This window comes from Leptidea sinapis, chromosome 16 (genome assembly GCF_905404315.1).
Source record: "Leptidea sinapis chromosome 16, ilLepSina1.1, whole genome shotgun sequence".
In the NCBI taxonomy this organism is placed as follows: Eukaryota; Metazoa; Arthropoda; class Insecta; order Lepidoptera; family Pieridae; genus Leptidea; species Leptidea sinapis.
Window position 1 is genome coordinate 13,474,366 of NC_066280.1, and position 19,390 is coordinate 13,493,755.

Genomic DNA, 19,390 nt, shown 5'->3' on the forward strand with positions numbered 1-19,390 from the left:
TTTCAGAATTCAGACTTCAGGTTCAGTTCAAAATAATACAAAGTAAACAAAGTCTACCATATCATAGAAATTGAGCAAATATACCGTATACGACTTTGATATTATTCTTTTTATGCCGCATTTTTATTTATTTGAACTTTAATTGTGAGTACCACTTTTAAAAAATATGCTATACAAATTAAAGAAACTTCAGAGTTTATTGCCGAAATATTTCAAGTCAAAATTTGTATTTATAGGTATTCATTCATAAATATGACATTCTTCAGATTCCTCCCATCCAAAAACTGAAATTTCGTAATATTTATATTTTAATGACACCATATCAAAAAAATTACAGTTATGCATCTACAATGAGGATTCTCAAGCCAGCGTGGATTACTGGTAGATGTGGCGTTAGTACATGGTCTCCTCTAGCTACGGCATTCAACACTAGGCCTACACATAGACCAATATTTGACTCTCTGCGAGTACAAACTGTAAGTCGATTTACAAGGATTGAAGCCTGGGTTTGGTTGTAACTATCAATTGTTATTCTTTTCAGATTTGTAACAAAGCCTGCACTAGATTACTTATGAATATTTTCCACATTATTAGTTATGTTTCTATTTATACAATAATTTAACATGTACATGCTTTGATACAGGATATGCATGTTTTATTACTATTACATGAACACAATATGAACAGCATGTATCATCTTGAACAAAGTACTATATTTTATCACTTAAAAATAGTTTTATGCAGATTTATGTATACATAGCCAAGCAAATATTTTGTTAATTAAATTAATTATGGAGAGATTTTAAAGCAGAGAGCATAGTTACATCATCAATATTAAGACTACAACAATAGAAGTGGGATATTTGCCCAGCAGCCATTGACCAATAATTTTGTCACAAAAAATCATCATCAGCACAAGGTTGCTTACATCTAAAGTAACTATCTCTTACAGGGTTATGGATACTCAAAGCATTTATAATAAAATTCAATTGTAGTTGCAAAGAACTACAAAGTGAAAAGTCCACAACAATAATGGACACACTGTAAGAATCAAAAATTAAAGTAAAAAATATAATGATCAATGTTATTCTCAACAATTTGCCGCTTACGTCTAAACCATGTGTGCACTCCAGTGGCTCAGTTGTGGCGACATTTCCACAAAAGCCACAATATAAGTATAGAATATTCTTTTCTTCTCCCTGTGTCAAAGGCCCTCTATGAACTGTTGTTGCTTCATGACATTTACCTAAGAGTGTTTACACTTTGACGCAGACAAATTAGACCTATCATTATTGTATTATTTTTGGCCTATAAGTCAGTATTAAAATTTAGGCTAAACTAAAAAAACCTACACGCAAAACTTCATTAGAGAACATCATTTAATTATTTTTACATACCATAGTTAATCCATAATAATATACATTTTTAGGGTCTCTTCAATAAACCGGAACTGACAAGCTATGAAGGATTCTACACATTGAAGGAGCAAGCTATAGATGCAACAGATCGACTCATAGATGAAGCAACGAATAACCCAACTAGGCCTATGGTGGAAATATTTGATGAGCTGTCAGATACATTGTGCAAAGTTGCTGATCTCGCTGAATTTGTTAGGATTGCCCATCCGGACCCACACTTCGCTAGTGCTGCAGAAGATGCTTGTATTAGTGTTAGTGGTGTTGTTGAAAAGTAAGTATATTTTTTTATAAATAATAAATATTTTTTAATAATAATAATAATAAGGCAACTGGCATATGGATCACCTATAAGGAAGTGTGACACCAAAGGTCAAGAGATGTTGTAGCCAGCCTATAAGGTGGAATAATGCATTATGCCTGACGGCCCTCAGTCATATAGAGTATAGATAGTACTGAAGCAGGTAGACAATTCCACAATCCACAAGTTGATAAAGTGATGTCCAGTGTTGAAATTATGTTGATGATTTTATTTTTATGAAACTCACAATTCTAGCGTATTAACTCCTTTCTGGGATTTGAACCCACAAACAATGTTTCTGCTGATATTTGGTACACAATATGACTAAATTTTATTTGAAAGTTACAGTTAAGGCTATATATGAACTCATGATAATAAAAAAACAGTTAACTGACATAGATATGGCGCGACTAGTTTACATTAGTTATTTTCATTGTATTATGTCCTATGATATATTGTTATGGGGCAGTGCAGCCAATATTAATACCATCTTTGTGCTGCAGAACAGGGCAGTTCACGCTATTTATAACCTAGGTCCTAAAGAATCATTAAGAGAAAAATATATTAATACTATCTTTGTGCTGCAGAAGTGGGCTATTCACGCGATTTATAACCTAGGTCCTAAAGAATCATTAAGAGAAAAATTTAAAGAAATAAACATTTTGACTGTTGCTTCTCAATACATTTTTGATAATGTTTTGTATGTTCATAAGCACATTGAGGAATTTTCTGAAAACTGTGACATTCATAATGTTAACACGAGGAACAAACATAAACTTGTTATGCCTACTACTCGGTTGGGTCGAGTTAGTAAGTCTTTTGTTGGGCGATGTATATGCTTCCACAATATGATCCCAGAAAATGTACAAAACAAATGTGTTACGAAATTTAAAAGAATTGTTAAAAAACGTTTGTGTGAGAAAGGTTATTATAGCATAAACGATTTTCTTAATGACACCACGGACTGGGATTAAAGCGAACACCCTCAGGCTCTTTAATTATTAATGTTTATTGTACGATATTACATTGTAATCCATATTTTATATAAAAAAAAAGCCCGCTGAGTTTCTTGCGCGCATTCTTCTCAGGTCTGAGGCAGTCTCTTTTGAATGGGTGGTAGATTTTGACTTTCAATAAGTGATTATAAATCCTATTTTGAATAAAAATATTTGAATTTGAATTTGAATATTCTTGATAATGTTCTATATGTTCATAAGCACATTAAATTTTTTGTTAGAAACTATAACAGTCATAATGTTAACACAAGGATCAAACATAAACTTGTTATGCCTACTACTCCGTTAGGTCGAGTTAGTAAGTCTTTTATCGGTGATTTACATTATGATCCCAGAAAATGTACAAACAAATGTGTTACGAAATTTAAAAGAATTGTTAAAAAACTTTTGTGTGGGAATGGTTATTATAACATAAATGATTTTCTTAATTATACCACAGACTGGGAATGAAGCGGACACCCGCAGGCTCATTAATTATAAATGTTTATTGTACAATATTACATTGTAATCCATATTTTTGTATAAAAAGAAGCCCGCTGAGTTTCTTGCGCCCATTCTTCTCAGGTCTGAGGCAGTATATTTTGGATGGTTGGTTGTTTTTGACATTCAATAAGGAATTTTGAATCCTATTTTGAATAAAAATATTTGAATTTGAATGTTGATTTACCAGGGTGTTTTATATTTCCAGGTTAAATACTCACAAAGGCTTATATGAAGCTCTAAGGGACTCTGTGCGCCGGGGTACATCAGGCGACAAGCATTTAGCTGAATTGTTTCTTTTTGACTTTGAACAAAGTGGTATCCAATTAGAAGAGAGCTCCAGGCAAGAGGTGGTTGCTTTAAACGATCTCATACTTCAGACTGGTCAGCAGTTTATGGCAGGGGCTGCCAAGCCCAGGAGAGTACCGCGGTCTGTTGTTCCACAGAACGTACGGCAGTTGTAAGTAATCTGGTACTTTAAATAATATGTAGTGTTATAAACTTTTTTTCGTTCAGCTGAATGAGCCCATTACAATGCCAAAAAATTCTGAGCGGTACTAAAACTGCGCTCTTGATACATAAGATGTTAAGCCTCATTTGCCCAGTAATTTCACTAGCTACGGCGCCCTTCAGACTGAAACACAGTAAATGTTACACATTACTGCTTGACGGCAGAAATAGGCGCCGTTGTGGCAGTCTCATTTGCCCAGTAATTTCACTAGCTATTGCGCTCTTCAGACCGAAACACAGTTATGCTTACACATTAGTTCTTTACGGCAGAAATAGGCGCCGTTGTGATAATCTAGCCGGCATCCTGTGCAAAGGAGCTGGTGGCTATATATGTATATGTATATATATAAGTGGCCAATACTGCACGCAAAATGGACCCATGCAAGTGGTTTAATTGCGGAAACAGGAGCCCCTATACCTGTGGCTCCCAACCTTTTCTTGGCCATGGACCACTTCGGTTTTTTTTTATTGTTAGCAGGAATCACGATGTACAAGAAAAATAAACTGACTCAATCCGAAAATAAACTTTAATCAAAAAGTAGAATTTAAAAATTGCATTGCATTTGCATTGTATTCTTAAGGCATCCAGGAAGAGTCTTGAAAGCGAACGCCTGACGGTGGACGATACAATGTTGCCTTAGGATTCTTCTGTTTTACTGACGATGCCAGACCAGAGCGTGATCCCAAAATTGCTTGCCATAGCGCCATCTGTACAGAAACCAACGTGTTTCTCCCAGTTGTGTCTGAAAATATTCCGATATCGTGTTCATGACGTCGATACCTTTTGAAGTTGTTTTCAGTTCTCGTGAAATCAAACATTCTTCACAATGTGCAGCGTGCATAGACCATAGTTTTACTCCTGCAGGCCGCCGGTGGTCCGTGGACCTCTGGTTAGGAACCACTGGCCTATACCATACCATACCAAGCCTAATTGAATAAAGTTTATTTGACTTCGACTTTGAGTACCATCTGTCCAGTTTCAGCACAGAAGGCGATGACGTAATAGTCAGCGGGGTGTACGCGGAATGTGGAGAAGCAGCGGCTCGAGAGGCCGCCTACCGGCTCTACCTGGCGCCTGACGTGCGGCAGGACCGCCTGCTGACGACCACGATACGGGCCAGACATCGACTGGCACAGCTCTGTGGCTTCCCAAGCCACGCAGACAGGTTCGCTACATCCCTAGTTAAATATACCTGCAGGACACATTGCTGATTCCAATCTTAGATCATTTACACGTCTGTGAAAACGTCGAAAAAATGAGGTTGACAGTTTAGTCAAAGTCAAAGTTTTTAATTGCATAAACATGTTATATTGATGTTACATAAATATTATTGAGTACATGTTTGCCACATTTATGACGTGCAAATTTTATAAAATACATTTCTTACAATACAAAAAAAATCATTAGTTACAATACAAAATAGGGCTTTCATAGCCCAAAAGAGATGCTTAAGAGCTATGACAGGAGCTTTTTACTTAGATTCGTGTGAACCACTGTTTAAAGAATTACGTATTCTTCCATTTCCCTGCATGTATATATACGAAATATGTATCTTTGTCAAACAACATGACCATTTATTTACAAAAGCAAGAGATATTTATCCGAGAAATACAAGAAACGGTGACAGACTGGTGATTGCACACAAATTTCATAATGCATCCTACGGAAAATGTAGCTATGTCATGTGTATAAAAATATTTAATTAACTCCCTCCAAGCTTACGCGTATTACCCGTACAACGATTTAAAAAGGATCTTTTTACATGGCTTATAGATTAATGTTTTTATTCCATAAATGAAATGTTGACACATTAGGTTAAATTAAATTGACTTTAAAATATATATTAATTCTAGACTTTAAATAATGACATTTAAAAATAATAATTATAATTTAAATTAACCTAAGTGCTTAAAATATAGAGTTTGTTAATCAATTATAATAATAACTAGAATTTTGTTAATAATAATTTTGCATGCCAGAAATGGCCGATAACATTGATACATTAAAACTATTTACACCCATTGTTACATGTTTTCTAGCAAAATAAAGAATTTATTATTATTTATTTATAATAATATACATTTAACAAAAGATTGGTAGCAGTATTATATAGTATATACATAGTTAAGTTTTTAGTTGGAAATATTCGTCTAATGAATAAAGCAGTTTTTACCTCTATTTTGAGCAATGCACGCACATAAAGTGACATACAAATCGCGAGTGTAAGACGTAGCTTGTCACTCACACATAAAGTAATAAACCTGGTATTTCTCAAGCTCACAAGTGGCAACTTCAAAAGAGCGGTATCACTTCTGTGATACCTCTGGTGTAGCAAGAGAATGTGAGCGGGGCTACCATCAGTAGAAGCATGCGCACGTTTCTATTCCATAAAGTAAAACCAGGAGTATTTAACGCGCGCTCACACACGAAACATTGCGATCAACCAGTAAATTAAAAATAATTCAGTTAAAGTGATAACTACGAGTTTTTAGTGATAAAAACACAAGTGCAATCATTCACCTACAATTATTCTGTGAAATATCTATATATAAACAGTCTCTGTAAGTGTTTTTAATCATTTATTTTACTTTATAATTCGTATAAAGTGACAACACAAACAAAACATATAAGCGACGACAAATCTTGCGTGGCGTTTTTATTTTAACTTACCCTCAAAGTTTATATTTGATATACTTGAACAATATTTCACGAAAAAGTATTTCGTGGCTTTTCTACAAATAAACAATCACCATAAATATTTGAACATGGATTGCTTAAATGTTTAAAAAATCTCAACGACAAGGATACTATTAAATGCTCTTCATGTAGTATGAGTACACATTATTACTGCGTGGAACTTACTGAAACGGACTTCAAAAAGATATTACCCATGAACAAAATTAAATGGAAGTGTCCTACATGCAAGGGTAAAAAGAATACTAGTGCTGTAGGAACATCCATCTCACCTAAAGGAGGTATAATATCGTCATCGGTTTTGAATGTTGACACCGAGACCCTCACCCGATACATAGACACTAAATTGGCGAGCTTCAGGCAGCAACTGCGTGAAGACATCAGCTCGGCTGTTTTGGAAGTTTCTAAAGCACTTCGAGATGATATTAACAAGCTCGAGCAGCGTATGGGCTCTTGGGATGAACGGTTATCGCAACTGGAGAGGGATCACTCATTTCATTCAAATGAAGCATTAGGTAGTGATATGAAGCAAGAAAATAACGCGCTTCGCACAGACCTACATTTACTGACGACAAAGTTTGATGAGCTTGACCAGGCTTCACGTAGCTGTAACGTCGAGATACAAAACATACCAGAGCGGAAAGGCGAAAATCTAATACAATTGTCGTTAGAAATTAGTAAGCTCCTAGGCGTCGAGTTGAATCATAGTGATATTAGGAACGTGCACCGCGTGGCTCCAGGCCTACCCACGACCCGCCCCAAGAACATTATATTGCATCTGACAACTCGACGGCAACGTGACGACCTAATCGGTGCCGCGCGATCGCGAAGGTCACTTACGACGGCTCAACTGTTTGGTACACCAACAAGTGCCGCCGCGGCCGTTTCCACCACCAATATCCGCTTCTTTATAAACGAACACCTAACTCTTAAAAACAAAATTCTTTTTAGTAAGACTCGCACATTAGCTAAGGAAAAGGGTTATAAATATGTATGGGTAAGAAATAGTAATATATTACTACGTAAGAAAGATGATTCAAGGATAATTCATGTGCGATGCGTTGATGATTTAGCCAAAATATCATGACTCCTACAAATTATTATCACATGTTTATTGGTAGACCTTTTATATCTCTTGTTTTTTGTCGTCACTGCAAACTATTACGTTTTGTTCTTTATATTACCTAAAATTATATACGTGCTATGGAAAGACTCAGGTGATGACGATACACGGTTACTTAAGCTTAAATATGATTTAATGTATTGCTTATGTACATCAGCTGAAAGAAAAATGTACAAATTTTATTTATTAGAATTCACTTTATGTCCCGGGATACTAATTTATGTACGCTTTTACAACTATACTTCCTTTTTTACGGTGTTTAATTTATGTTTTTATTTTATTATTATAAGGTTGTTATTGCCACAATATTTTAAAATCATCTACACATCATGTACTGTATTAGAAACACTTGATTCATATATTATAATAATTATTCACCACATGGAGGAACACGCACACTATCTATTGAAAAGAATTGTTAACGTATTATTATTAATTAAAAATATTTATGAAAATGATATACTTCTTAAAAAATGAACTCAAATAACCATACTATATTTTACCAAAACTGTGGAGGGCTTAAAACCAAACTTTCTGAATTAAGACTCAATATGCTATCTTGCGACTATGACATAATTATACTGGTAGAAACCTGGTTAACTGGCTCAATTCGAGATGAGGAAATTCATAATGATAATAATTATGTACTATTTCGACGTGATAGAAATGTGGCACTGTCTGGTAAAAAAGGGGGAGGGGGCGTATTAGTAATGGTAAGGAAATATCTAAAGGCTATCCGAATACCTGATATTGAAGCTGAGAACTTAGAAGAGATATATATATACTTTCCTTTACTCTCCGGTCTGTTATTAAATGTGTTATATGTTCCACCGGCCGCTAGCAACAATTTATATAACCAATATTTTAATAAACTTCGCGATGTACATTCTAGTGCACGTTACCAAAATTTTCTTATAATTGGAGACTTTAACTTACCTCATCTGAACTGGTCTTCCATTTGTCAAGACACTTTATTGTTCTCCACCGGGTGCGAGCCATCTAAACTACGAATATACACTATGTCCTTTATGAATTTAAGACAAACCAATAATATTCAAAATGAAAATGGAAGACTCCTTGATTTAGTATTATCTACTTTAACAAACCGTATCGAGCGTTCGGATGATCCTTTGCTTAATACGGTACCTCATCACCCACCTTTGGACATATCGTGTAGTATAAATACTTTAAATAATAATATTATGCCCTGTATTGCTAACATTAAAAGGAATTATTATAAAGCAGACTATTATCTAATTAACAGCGCAATAGAAGAAGTGGACTGGTTTTCTCTCCTATCTTCTCTTTCAGCCGAAGAAGCCGTGAATGTCTTTTACACACAAATTCAAATAATCATCAACTCTCATGTTCCTTTTGCCAAAATTAGTTCATCTAAATTCCCCACCTGGTTCTCTAAACCTTTAATAAAATGTTTAAAACGCAAACTCAAAATATGGGCCCGTTGGAAATCTTACAAAAACCTGCGTGATTATCAGGAATTTTCACTATTACGTAAACGAGTTAAATTGCTTCTTACTACATGTCATAATAAGTACATTAACAACGTTGAAAACTCCTTGAAGAATAATATTAAATTTTTCTGGAAATATGCATCTTCTTTAAAAGAGTCTAACTCAGGTTATCCTCGCTTAATGTGGTATGACGGTGTCGAATCTGATGATCCTAAATTCATAGCTGATATGTTCTCTAAATATTTTCACTCAGTCTTTGAACCCGGTTTCGATGGAGCATATAGTATTGACCAATTTGAAAATATAAGTTGCGACGCCGATCATACTCCGCTAATTGACAATGTACGTCTCCACAGACCCAATATTCTAGCAGCACTCCAAAATATCGACCCCAATAAAGGCGCCGGTCCTAATAACATTCATCCGGTTTTTCTAAAGCGTACTTGCAAAACGCTATCTATTCCTTTGGAAATTATTTTTAATAAATGTTTATCCTCTGGTTACTTTCCTAGTATCTGGAAGATAGCTTATATTACGCCTATATTTAAAGCAGGAGCAAAAAATCAAGTCGCAAATTATCGTCCGATCTCTATACTGTCATCTATTCCAAAAATTTTTGAGAAATTGGTACACCAAGTCGTATACACTAAGCTAAAACACACAATCATAGAACAGCAACACGGTTTCGTGGCTGGCAGATCTACTTTGTCAAATCTTCTTGTTTTTACTGATTATTTATTTAAAGGCCTTGACAATAAAAACCAAATTGAAACAGTCTACACAGATTTCCAAAAGGCATTTGACAAGGTGGACCACCTACTGTTACTAAAAAAATTATCATACAACGGTATAAAAGGTAACCTCTTGCGTTGGTTTGCTGCTTACCTAAGTGCCCGAGTACAATCGGTAGTTATTAATGGTTTCATCTCCCCTACAGTTAACGTAACGTCAGGCGTACCTCAAGGCTCTATACTTGGTCCATTGCTTTTCACACTTTTTATTAATGACATCTCTGATTGCTTTAAGTCTTGTAAGTTTTTATTATATGCAGATGATTTAAAATTGTATTCCCATATTGTTGACTTCAATGATGTCCTGCTTATGCAGGAAGACTTGAATAGGTTAGATGTCTATTGCAAAAGCAACAAACTATTTTTAAGTTACACTAAATGTAAGCATATCTCTTTTACGAAAAACAAAAATAAAATTGAAACGAGATTTACACTAGGCGATCAAGAACTTGAAACAGTTACCTGTATTCGTGATCTTGGGGTATACCTTGATGCCAAGTTGACACTTAATGACCACATTGATCACATAGCGAATAATGCATATCGTATGTTAGGCTTTATTACACGCGTCTCTAAGGCATTTAAAAATAAAGATACATATATGTGTCTTTTTCGAACAATTGTGCTGTCTCAGCTTGAATATGTCACCCCAATATGGAATCCGCTGTATAAGGTATATGACCATCAGGTCGAGATGATACAAAAGAAATTCTTGCGTATCCTAAACTTTCGCTTGGGTGGACGTCGAAACCACTACAAGAATCTCTTAAAACAATTTAATATTCTTTCATTAAGCCAGCGACGGAGTTTAATTGAATTAGTCACTCTGAGAAAAATATGTACGAGTGAAATCATATCCTCAGAATTGCTTCAGTTAATCGATTTTCATATACCAGCCCGTGCTACACGCTCTAATAATTTATTTCATCTCTCAAAAACCAGGACAAATACTGGTATACGTACGCCACTGCACAGAATGTTTGCTCTCTATAACTCTAGATTTAATGATGTAGATATGTTTTCGTGTTCCTCTAAAACTTACAAACTCAGAATAAAACAAATCCTGGCACAAACAGAGTAAGTTAGAAATCACGTAATTTCATCTAAATTGTAACAATGTCTACCATGCATTATGTTAGATTTATTTATCAACTGGTTGTCTGCAACTAAGTGTAATGTAAGTGTAAATTTAAATATTAAGTGTACTTAGTGAAACTATTTAAGGAGACATCCTTGTGTCCATATTTCTATTTTTACTTTATCTACTTTATGTTTAAGGATGTATCTGTATTTGTTTCCAAATAAATAAATAAATTCCTTCCACAAAAAAATACATATTCCATCGTTTTGCAAATGAGACCCAAGCTGTGTATACTATTTATGTATGCATGTGCAAGTATGTACTAAGCAGTATAAGGCATTCGATTCGATAAGAAAAGAAAGTTAGACTGAAAGATCCACTGCTGTGGATCTCTGTATTTTACTTCAATAATTCTACAAGTAAAATTTAAAAACAAAAATTATGATCGATGCGGGACCAACTGTTCGAGTAACGTATCGTTAATAAATCTTGTATGACTTATTCAACTTGTGTAGATTTGAAAGAGCGACATCTCAACTCAATTGCCTAATATGCAAGTAGATCCTGTAGATGAAGCCACTACATGAGAGTTGAACAAGGCATACAAGACTTATCAACGTTACGTCACTCGAACGGTTGGCTCAATCGGCAGAGCGCTCGCTCGGAACACGCGGTCATTGTATTTGTGTTATTAATCCCAGAATTAAGGGTTATGACTTTTTTTTATGACAATAAGGGCCGGGACGAGCAGGATTTTCAGCTGATGGTAATTGATACGCCCTGCTCATTACAATGTTGTGCCGCTGAGGATTCTTGAAAATCCAAAAAATTCTGATCGGCACCACAACTGCGCTCATCACCTTGAGACATAAGATGTTAAGTCTCATTTGCCCAGTAATTTCACTTGCTACGGCACCCTTCAGGCCGAAACACAGTAATGCTTACACATTACTGCTTCACGGCAGAAATAGGCGCCGTTGTGGTACCCATAATCTAGCCGGCATCCTGTTCAAAGGAGCTTACCACTGGACTTAGATTCAATAATTCTTTCATATTTTCAGAGCAATAAAAGCGAGTACCATGGAAACATCTAGTAACGTACGAGAGTTTCTCGATATCCTGTCTGATAACCTTCATGACAGAGCCAACATGGACTTTGAGGCGATGGCGAGGATGAAGGCAATAGAATCTCCTTATCAGGTTTAAAATCATGCTACTTATATTCATATTTTTAATTTGAACCTTATTTTTATGGGATAATTAGGATACTAACCGAAGAAGTGTATGGTCATGATGGTAAGTGGCCTTGAGCTGTACTCTGGATTAGAAAGTGTCACAGATCGTTGCAGTTAATAACCATAATGCTAACACCAGGAACAAACATTAACTTATAATGCCTACTACACGGCTAAGTCGAGTTAGTGAGGTTTTTTTGGGGGCGTTGTATATGCTTTTACAACAAGATCCCTAAAAGTATTACGAAATTGAAAGGAATTGTTAAAAAATGTTTGTGTGGTAAAGGTTATAATAATAATAATAATAAAGCCTTTATTACAGTTAACAAAACAAAAATTTACTTACTAGCTAATACACATACTATAAAACATTTTAATTAATTAACTTATCTTACATAACTATATTATTAACTTAATTATTTGCAGTAACTTTTAAACAGTCTGTGTCCTCTTTCTGTTAACTGTTTGTCCTTTGACAAAGGCCTCCTCCAAGGTCTTCCATTCTTTCCGGTTCCTTGTTATTCTAGTCCATAGTGGTCCTCCTATCTGTTTCAGTTCTTTCTCCCATCGTATGAACTGTCTTCCTCTATTCCTCTTATCTCCTCTGGGGCACCATTCAGTACTTGCTCTAGTCCATTTTGGTGTTTCATCCCTCATAAAGTGGCCTACCCATCTCCATTTCAAAGTGCGTATTGTTTTCTCTATGCTTTTGAACTTAGTTTTTCCTTTGATATGATCCAATCTCACTTCGTCTTGTCGCTTTACCCTGAGGTTAAAGGTTAAAGGTTAGATACTATAACATTAATGATTTTCTTAATGATACCACAGATTGGGAATGGATTTACCGCCCTTATTTTTATAAACAAAAAGAAACCCGCTGAGTTTGTTGCGGCCGTTCTTCTCAAGTCTGAGGCATACATTTTCAAATAGGCGGTAGGTTCAAAATGTCAAAATCTTGAAGAATTTGAATTTCTGGAAGTTCCTTGAAACATCTATGTGGTAGAACGTACGTACGTCTTGATAGTGAGGATGATATTACATTGGGAATGGAGCGACCACACTCAGGCTATTAAATAATAAGTTAAATTGTACGATATTACTTTAAAACATATTTTTTTATGAAAAACAGCCCGCTGATTTGTTGCGCCCGTCTTATCAGGTCAGAGGCATTCTTTTTGGACTGAGTGATAGTTTTTGACTTTCAATAAGTGATGTCACATCATAATTCATAAAAAATATTTGTATTTCTTATAAACGTTTGTGATGTGTGCGCTATATAATATTGGGCATCTGCGGCAAAAAAATAAAAACAAACTTCGGAATATTCCCGTAATAATTCCAGTCTATAACTAATCCAAATGATAGGTCGAAAAATCCGGGCCAACTTAACCCACGGCTCAGATCGAAGGGCAAAATTGTGATAGCTTATCATCAACTCATTGCATTTGCCCTCCTGTTCCTAATGAAACAAACATTATCAAATTTTCTAACATTTTTTATAATATGTCTAATATTAAAAATTATATTAATCTGTAATGGTAGTCAGTACATAGCTTTACCGTTTCAGCAATCGTGATTAGTTTTTAGCCATGATTTTTATTTTTTTTAATTATATTATTAAAAACCAACACTCCCTTGTCAAAGTCTTATTAGTCTTAAATTAAGCTCTTTTGAATCATCATTATAAATATTTCTATTAAATTACTGAATTTATCATATGTATGGAAAAAGTAGAGCTCGCGAGAAGAACAAACAGGAAATTCAACTTCCACTCATTTCAATCAATAATCAATTTTACAATGGCTGTAATATACAAAACAAATTAGTTTGTAAGGTGTTGCATCCAATATATGAATAGTGTTAGTTAAAAGAGTTTTAAATGCCAAATATTTAATAAAATGTTATAAAGAATAAACTGTATAAATATAAGCTATCCTATATTAGATATATCAACCTTTAGTGCTTGAATTCATTGTTTGTGTAAGGATATATAAGTATTTATGGTCACATATCATAGAAGCTCCTGCATAGAACTGAAGCAATCTAACCATTCAATTTGTTTTGTTCACAATTTCATAAGTTTTACGTCACTACAACATGCACTAGCTGCCACTTAAAGGTTCCTCAAAATCGTCCCATCCGTTTTGTAAATTAGCCCAAACAAACAGACATTCAAAAGTTTATAACGATCGATTTTCTCACGTGGAGTCAATGTAAACTTTTCATTCAGTTGCATGTTGTTCAAAACACTTCAATTTTATTTATAATATGTAAAGGTAACTCCAGATATAATTTCAGGAAAAGCTCATGTGTTGGGATACTCCATACTTCACCCACAAAGCGAAGACACAGCTGTTAAATGCAGCCAACTCTGACTTTAGCCCATACTTCTCTCTGGGCGGCTGTATGGAGGGGCTCAATATGCTGTGCCAGGAGTTGTACGGCATCACGCTGCAGTCTGAAGAAATGTTGCCAGGTGAGGGAGCAGTACCCACAAGTCTATTATTACTTTAGCCAGGCCTGTCTCACTCCCCGTGTAGTTATCGTAATCGTAAGTACATGCGGCGGCCTCTACACAGTAGGCCAGCCAGTAGGGACTCACGACCGAGCAGTGACGCACGCGAGAGCTTTGTTGTCACCTACTTCACAGATCCAACTGATATTTTAAAAATAGAAAAAATAATTAAGCTTCCTAAAGACGCTATTTATTTAGCTAACGATTATTACTATAATAATGAAATTACCATTGTCGTGGTCTTAAAACGCACACATTTTGACATTTTGATTTGACAACGAAATAATATTGATTTAAAATTACGATTATATACCTACTTATATTATAGAAAAAACTAAGTTATTTTTATAAGATGACCTTATAGTAGGTAGGTGCAGTTTTAAGTAAAAAAGTCGACCCTAATGTCGTTAGAAGAGGTTAGAGTCACGCGATAGAAAGAGAGGCAACTTCTAGTTGATTAAAAATGTAGGTTGGAAGCGATGTACGATTTGACTTACACCTTATTGTATGACCGCAAGTGTGCCTATTTCTTAAATTAATTTTGCGGGGTGAGACTTCCGTACTTGTTATTATTATATATTCTTTGATTTAGCTATTAAATTTGTCTTCAACGCTCGTATAATGGCAAATAAGATAAATAGATGTATATTTTTTGGATTTGCCCAGATTTCCAAGAGGTCTAATATTTTTATGAAGAACCTTATTCATTTTAAAATAACGCAAACGATAGAACACAATACTATAGTTATTTTATGGTATCAAAAGCTGTTATACAAATGTAATTTGGCCGTTGCGGGACTCGAATCCGCGCCTCTTCCGAACGCCTATCACATTCATTACATTTATAGTATTTTACGTATATAATATGTTAACAAAATTATTTTTATATGAAAGATGGCAAACATATAAGTGTTTTAATGTGTTTATTTTCTTTTTTAAATTTTATTGTTTACTGGCACTCCGACAGTTAACCAGGTAGATGCTAAAAAACAGCGCTGCAGCCATTATTGGTTTACAGCACAAGCAGAGCATCGGCCTTTACTTTTACCACACAGCATATGTAGTTAAGTTAGGATTAGGAATATATATATGAAGTATTTATAAGTAAGTGTGTGGCATGGAATAATTTTTTCTTTTTTTTATTTTTGTTTAACTCTCAGATTGTGGCTCCATCTATAGGATCTGTGTAATGTAAAGTACATTTGATAACCGGCTCAACCCCAATAATTGCATATTAGAAAATTGACGTGAGATGTCGCTCTTTCAAATCTAAACAATTTGTTATTTATACATCGTGGCAACCCCTTGCCACGATGTTAGTACAGTTTACCTGTCAAAGCCACGTCCGGTGCAGCAACGAAGACAGTTATTCGATTAAAATAAGTTATCGCCATATATTTTAATTTAAAAAACAGACATTAAGTTAAATATACTTACCGAACATTGTGAAACTTATCGCCATAATATATTTATATAAAAAACAGTGCATTCTTAAAAAAATACTTACCAATGTAATGTATAGTTTTTATTGGTATTGTTGCAAGTTGTGGAAGAGTTACAACAGTTACATTACATTGTGATGTTTTTTTTTTTATATGAGAGGGGGCAAACGGGCAAGAGGCTCACGGGATTAGGAGAGGTGAGGCAACTGCCCATGGACATCCGCAACAACAGGTGTGTCAAGAAATGCGTTGCCGGCCTTTAAGGTGGGAGTATGCTTTTTTTCTTGAAGATCCCTAAGTCTTATCTGTTCGGGAAGACCGCTGCCGGTAGTTGATTCCACAAAGTGGCTGTGCGAGGCAAGAATTTCGAACAAAACGCGCGGTTGTGGAATGCCAGACGTCTACGTGATGCGGATGGTACTTTGCACGTAATATCCGGTGGTGAAATCAACCCGAACAGCTCCTCTGAGCACTCCCCGTGATAAATGCGGTAGAAGATGCAGAGAGAACCCACATCTCTACGCAATGCTAGAGAATCAAGCCGATTGGAGATGACTTGATCATCGATGATTCGAGTCGCTCTTCGTTGTATGCGGTCAAATGGAAGAAGCTGGTACTGGGGAGTACCCGCTCAGAGATGAGAACAGTACTCCATGTGAGACCGAATTTGCGCCTTATAAAGTTGCAGGCGGTGGCTTTTAGTGAAGTACTGTCTCGCCTTACTGAGTACACCAAGCTTTTTTGAGGCCAGTTTGGCCTTCTCTTTCAAGTGACCACGGAACTGAACGTCGCTTGATATATCGACACCAAGTATTGTGTCTGAAATCGAGACTTTGCAAAGCATAGTCTCGATTTCAGACACAAGTTTGTTCCGGTTCTCGTCGACGCTATCCCGGGACATGTTGGCAGGGCCGGTATTCAAATTCAAATATTTTTATTCAAAATAGGATTTATAATAACTTATTGAACGTCCAAATCTACCACCCATTCAAAAGAGACTGCCTCAGACCTGAGAAGAATGGGCGCAAGAAACTCAGCGGGCTTTTTTTTTTATATAAAATATGGATTACAATGTAATATCGTACAATAAACATTAATAATTAAAGAGCCTGAGGGTGTTCGCTTTAATCCCAGTCCGTGGTGTCATTAAGAAAATCGTTTATGCTATAATAACCTTTCCCACACAAACGTTTTTTAACAATTCTTTTAAATTTCGTAACACATTTGTTTTGTACATTTTCTGGGATCATATTGTAGAAGCATATACATCGCCCAACAAAAGACTTACTAACTTGACCCAACCGAGTAGTAGGCATAACAAGTTTATGTTTGTTCCTCGTGTTAACATTATGAATGTCACAGTTTCTAGAAAATTCCTCAATGTGCTTATGAACATACAAAACATTATCAAAAATGTATTGAGAAGCAACAGTCAAAATGTTTATTTCTTTAATTTTTTCTCTTAATGATTCTTTAGGACCTAGGTTATAAATCGCGCGAATAGCCCTCTTCTGCAGCACAAAGATAGTATTAATATCGGCCGCATTGCCCCATAACAATATACCATAGGACGTAATACTATGAAAATAACTAAAGTATACTAATCTCGCCGTATCTATGATTTTCGTCTGATTTTCTTAACCGCATATGCTGCAGAACTAAGCCTATTCGCCAATCCTTCAATATGGGGGCCCCACTGCAATTTGGAATCAAGAGTAATGCCAAGAAATATAGCAGATTCCACTGGTTTTACCACCTCTCCATTTAATAAAATATTCGCATCTACATTTTTGACATTTGGCGCGGTGAATTTAATATATTTGATTTTATGATTATTTAACAATAAGTTATTGGCGCTAAACCAGTACACGATGTCAGATAGAGCATTGTTTACTTCGTCATATAAAACTTGGCTTCATTTCACTTTAAATATATGTGAAGTGTCATCCGCAAACAATACCACCTTGTGTTTTTTTTAGGTTAGGTAGATCATTTATATAAATTAGGAAGAGGAAGGGTCCAAGAATAGACCCTTGTGGTACCCCCATACCGAGAGGAGTCCCAGGAGATCTCCTGCCATTCACCTCGACCCTCTGAATCCTATTATTTAAATATGAGATCAGAAGATCGAGTGCAGATCCTCTTATACCATAGTGGCATAGCTTCCTGACCAGCGTTGAATGTTGAACACAATCAAAAGCCTTACATAAATCACAGAAGATACCAAGTGCATTCTGTGATTCCTCCCAGGCCTCAAAAATATTCCTGATGAGTTCAACACCTGCATCCGTAGTCGAGCGTCCCCTAGTAAAGCCAAATTGTTTTATATGAAGTAACTTATAAGTGTTAAAGTGAGTAAGCATTTGGCTTAAAATAATTTTTTCAAAAATTTTACTAAGGGTCGGCAACACCGAAACAGGGCGATAGTTATTCGGGTCAGAAGTGAGTCCCGATTTAAATATTGGTGTAATTTTACTATACTTCAGAAGGTCAGGAAACACGCCATGTTCAATACAGCTATTAAAAACTAGTGCTAGATATGGTGCTATGACGTCAATAACAGAACTTATTATTTTTACAGATATGCCCCATATATCAGCAGTTTTTTTCATTTCTAAGGATCTGAAAGTTTTAATTATTTCTGCTGGGCTAACAACACTGAATTTGAAATTTTGTTTACATTCCTTAACATTTTCCAAAAGAAGTGACTTGGCAACACTGGTGGAGGAGACAAGGGTGCATACCCTGTGCTGTCGTCTGCATAGCAATGAATATTGCTGATTTGCAGCTATATATATATCATTGATACCAGCGTTTATGGGTTTTAAGTCGGAGCATGCACCGTTGATAACCACCTTGATGCTCCGATCAGTCAAAAAGCTAGTGACCCATTTGCACAACTTCTCGGGAAGCCCATAGGATGGCAGTTTCGCTATAAGCGCTTTATGCCACACCCGATCGACGGCCTTCGCTATGTCCAAACTCACCGCCAACGCCTCTCCCTTCGACTCAACCGCTTGCGCCCATTTATGGGTGAGGTATGCAAGAAGAACACCAGCTGAGCGACCTTGACGGATAGATATCCCAAGAGCTTGCGGTTGATGATCGACTCCATTACTTTGGAGAAAATGGAGGTAATGGCAATGGGGCGGTAGTTGGACGGATCTGAGCGTACACCTGGCGTAGGGATCGGGTGCACTAAAGCCGCCTTCCATAATTTCGGCACTACGCCTGATGAGTAGGAGAGCCGGAAAAGACGGGTAAGGACCGGCGCCAGTTCCGGAGCACATGTCCGCAGCACTATCGGGGGAATG

The 19,390-nt window shown here is 35.9% G+C and overlaps 1 protein-coding gene across 1 annotated transcript in view; it reads left to right on the forward strand.

Moving 5' to 3' along the window:
* LOC126968641 (mitochondrial intermediate peptidase) overlaps window positions 1-19,390 on the forward strand; it is a 37,061-nt gene continuing 17,671 nt past the window's right edge. Inside the window, exons 1-7 of the mRNA XM_050813661.1 lie at window positions 1-144; window positions 338-476; window positions 1,430-1,689; window positions 3,421-3,672; window positions 4,700-4,888; window positions 11,946-12,084; window positions 14,418-14,595. Of these exons, the coding sequence (XP_050669618.1) occupies window positions 351-476; window positions 1,430-1,689; window positions 3,421-3,672; window positions 4,700-4,888; window positions 11,946-12,084; window positions 14,418-14,595 (1,144 nt within the window). The 5' untranslated portion in view covers window positions 1-144; window positions 338-350. The remainder of the gene's footprint in view (window positions 145-337; window positions 477-1,429; window positions 1,690-3,420; window positions 3,673-4,699; window positions 4,889-11,945; window positions 12,085-14,417; window positions 14,596-19,390) is intronic.